The 2,885-nt window shown below is 48.6% G+C and overlaps 1 protein-coding gene across 1 annotated transcript; it reads left to right on the forward strand.

Moving 5' to 3' along the window:
• Nucleotides 1–1,703: 1,703 nt before the first annotated feature.
• foxl2a (forkhead box L2a) lies at nucleotides 1,704–2,624 on the forward strand. Its single transcript, XM_026293323.1, has one exon. The coding sequence runs from the start codon at nucleotides 1,707–1,709 to the stop codon at nucleotides 2,622–2,624; it is 918 nt and encodes a 305-aa protein (XP_026149108.1). The 5' UTR covers nucleotides 1,704–1,706.
• The last annotated feature ends 261 nt before the right edge of the window (nucleotides 2,625–2,885 follow it).

A 2,885-nucleotide genomic window follows, 5' to 3' on the forward strand; every position in this document is an offset into this window, starting at 1 on the left:
AACACTAATAACCCAGAATAACATCAGTCACAGGGTTTTATTTTCTTTTAGGGAAATTTGTGGCTATTAGCATTTTAATTAGCATTTAAAGCGTTAGCGTTGCCTCTTATTTAAATTAAGGAGGAATTAATTCATGTGGGCGACTGTTTACCCTTTAAATGACGATGAAATGAATATTTATATACATGCTGGGCTTGATTTTTCTATTTGATTGGTACGATGCTAAACAGACTATATACGTAAACACACAGATCTGTCTATTTTTAAACTAAATATAAATGTCTGTGTCACAGGAGGCAGAACAAGAGACCAGGAGACCACAGACCTTCTCTCTAAACACCTGAAATCATCAGGTAAAGCTAAACATCATCGGGTTAGATCAAAGGGGCGTTTTTTTAATTTATTGTGACAAACTTACAAACCACACCTCCACCATTTAGGCCGAAATAACAGTAAGTGTCTGAAGACGATATAAAAGAAAAAACAAGGTCAAGAATCATTTTCCTCAGGATGCAAAGTCATTGATCTGCAGACCGATACCTGTGTCTGCCTCGTGTTACTCAATAGCTGTGTCCATTCACGCACTGAATGATGTTGTAAAGCAGCCAAACACGCTGCTTAAGGCATGATGGTGTGTTGTTGAGATTATCGGGAAACGCTCTGCGTCTTAAACGTGTGAAAAGGACATCGGAACAAGAAACAACACGGCGCTTGAAACAGAGACTCTGTGATAATTGCACGTTGAGAGATGTCTGGTTCTCACCGCGGTTCAGCTGCTGAGACCAGGCTGCAGACTGGGTGCAGGGTGATGACACACACGCCAGTGCTGTTCCACCTGCGCAGGCTCCAGAAAGCACGGAAATACACTTCCAGAGAAAGCCGAGGGGACCCTCATGGGTGGCCAGAGAAATGTATACTTCTCCCTGAACCTCCCTAAACTCCATGTGCGCTAATTAAGCAGCTCTGTCCATCCAGATTTGTCTTAGAGCTGTGGACATGCGGACTTTGTGCACGTCTTTGGCCTGACGTTAGACAGTCTGTAATTATTTGGCACAGATCTGGTTAAAGCAGCTGCTTGTCCAGGCCGAGAGACGCAAGAGCCACATTTTCATTGTAGTTGATGGGCTTTTAACGAAAACACCCACTTTATTTTCTTATACCTGCTTGTTTTACAAAAGCAAACAGAAGAAAATTGTGTAACAGTCATTGAGGAAGTTTCATTTAACAAACACCTGGAGTTTATTATAATGACACAGTCGCATTCATAGTTTTCTCTTATTAGAATAATGTTTAACGCCGACCCAGGCCTGATAAATACACATTTCAACATGTTAAAAACAGACGAGCACTTTTTCATTCACTGTAACCACCGGAGGCGGAACTCAAATGCACAAATCACGAAACACTACGTCGCTCCACGGAGCGCCTGTCAGTGGAAAAAAGGAAAGGGCTGGGCTTACCGACTGACAAACCACACTTGGGTCGCGCCTGCAAACACAGACCAGTTTAGAAAAATCTCCGTTGCAGAGAGAAGCTGCATTTGTGCATGTCAGAGCTGCGAAATACAGAGTTTTGATTTTAGCGCAGTTCGGGAGACGACGAGCGAGTCGCGGTGCATCCAGAGGGTCGAGACATCCTTGCGGTCTTCGGGGTCACAGGCGCCGCTACAAGTCTTGTTTGTTGTCACTGGACTTCTGGTGTGCGCGATGATGGCCACTTACCAAAACCCGGAGGATGACGCCATGGCCTTAATGATTCATGACACCAACACGAACAAGGAGAAGGAGCGACCCAAAGAGGAGCCGGTCCAGGACAAAGTCGCAGAGAAGCCGGATCCGTCCCAGAAACCACCGTATTCCTACGTTGCTCTGATTGCTATGGCCATTCGGGAGAGCTCAGAGAAGCGCCTCACTCTGTCCGGTATTTATCAGTATATCATCAGCAAATTTCCCTTCTATGAGAAAAATAAAAAAGGTTGGCAGAACAGCATCAGGCACAACCTGAGTCTCAACGAATGCTTCATTAAGGTTCCGCGGGAGGGCGGCGGGGAGAGAAAGGGGAATTACTGGACGCTCGACCCAGCCTGCGAAGACATGTTTGAGAAGGGAAACTACAGAAGACGGAGGAGGATGAAGCGGCCCTTCAGGCCTCCACCGACGCACTTCCAGCCGGGGAAGTCCTTGTTCGGAGGAGACGGCTATGGCTACCTGTCCCCGCCCAAGTACCTGCAGTCCAGCTTCATGAACAACTCCTGGTCGCTAGGCCAGCCGCCCACTCCGATGTCCTACACGTCCTGTCAGATGGCCAGCAGCAACAACGTGAGTCCGTTGAACGTGAAGGGGCTGTCGGCCCCGTCCTCTTATAACCCCTACTCCCGGAGCATGGCGCTGCCCAGCATGGTGAACTCTTACAACGGCATGAGTCACCATCACCATCCGGCGCATCCCCATCCTGCCCAGCAGCTGAGCCCGGCCACCGCCGCACCTCCTCCGGTCTCCTCCAGTAACGGAGCGGGCCTCCAGTTCGCATGCTCCCGCCAGCCCGCGGAACTCTCCATGATGCATTGCTCTTACTGGGAACACGAGACCAAACACTCGGCGTTACACACGAGGATTGATATTTAAAGTTCAGCACATGCTCTGTGTGAAACGCGGACTCTGGGGGGGTGAGAGGTAATTCCTGTGATTTCAAAACACAACCGAGAGTATTTGGAAGAGACGATGAGCTGTTTGGGTCCAGCAGACAAACCAAACTGGACGTATCTGCGAGGTGAGGCTGAGAAACGGGAGGTGAAGAAGTCATCAGGACACATCAGGTAGCACGACCTCTGGGAGCCATTTGGTGCGCCTGTTCTTTTACACTTGGACTGATGGCCGTGACTGGGT

Source organism: Mastacembelus armatus, chromosome 13 (genome assembly GCF_900324485.2).
Source record: "Mastacembelus armatus chromosome 13, fMasArm1.2, whole genome shotgun sequence".
Taxonomy (NCBI): Eukaryota; Metazoa; Chordata; class Actinopteri; order Synbranchiformes; family Mastacembelidae; genus Mastacembelus; species Mastacembelus armatus.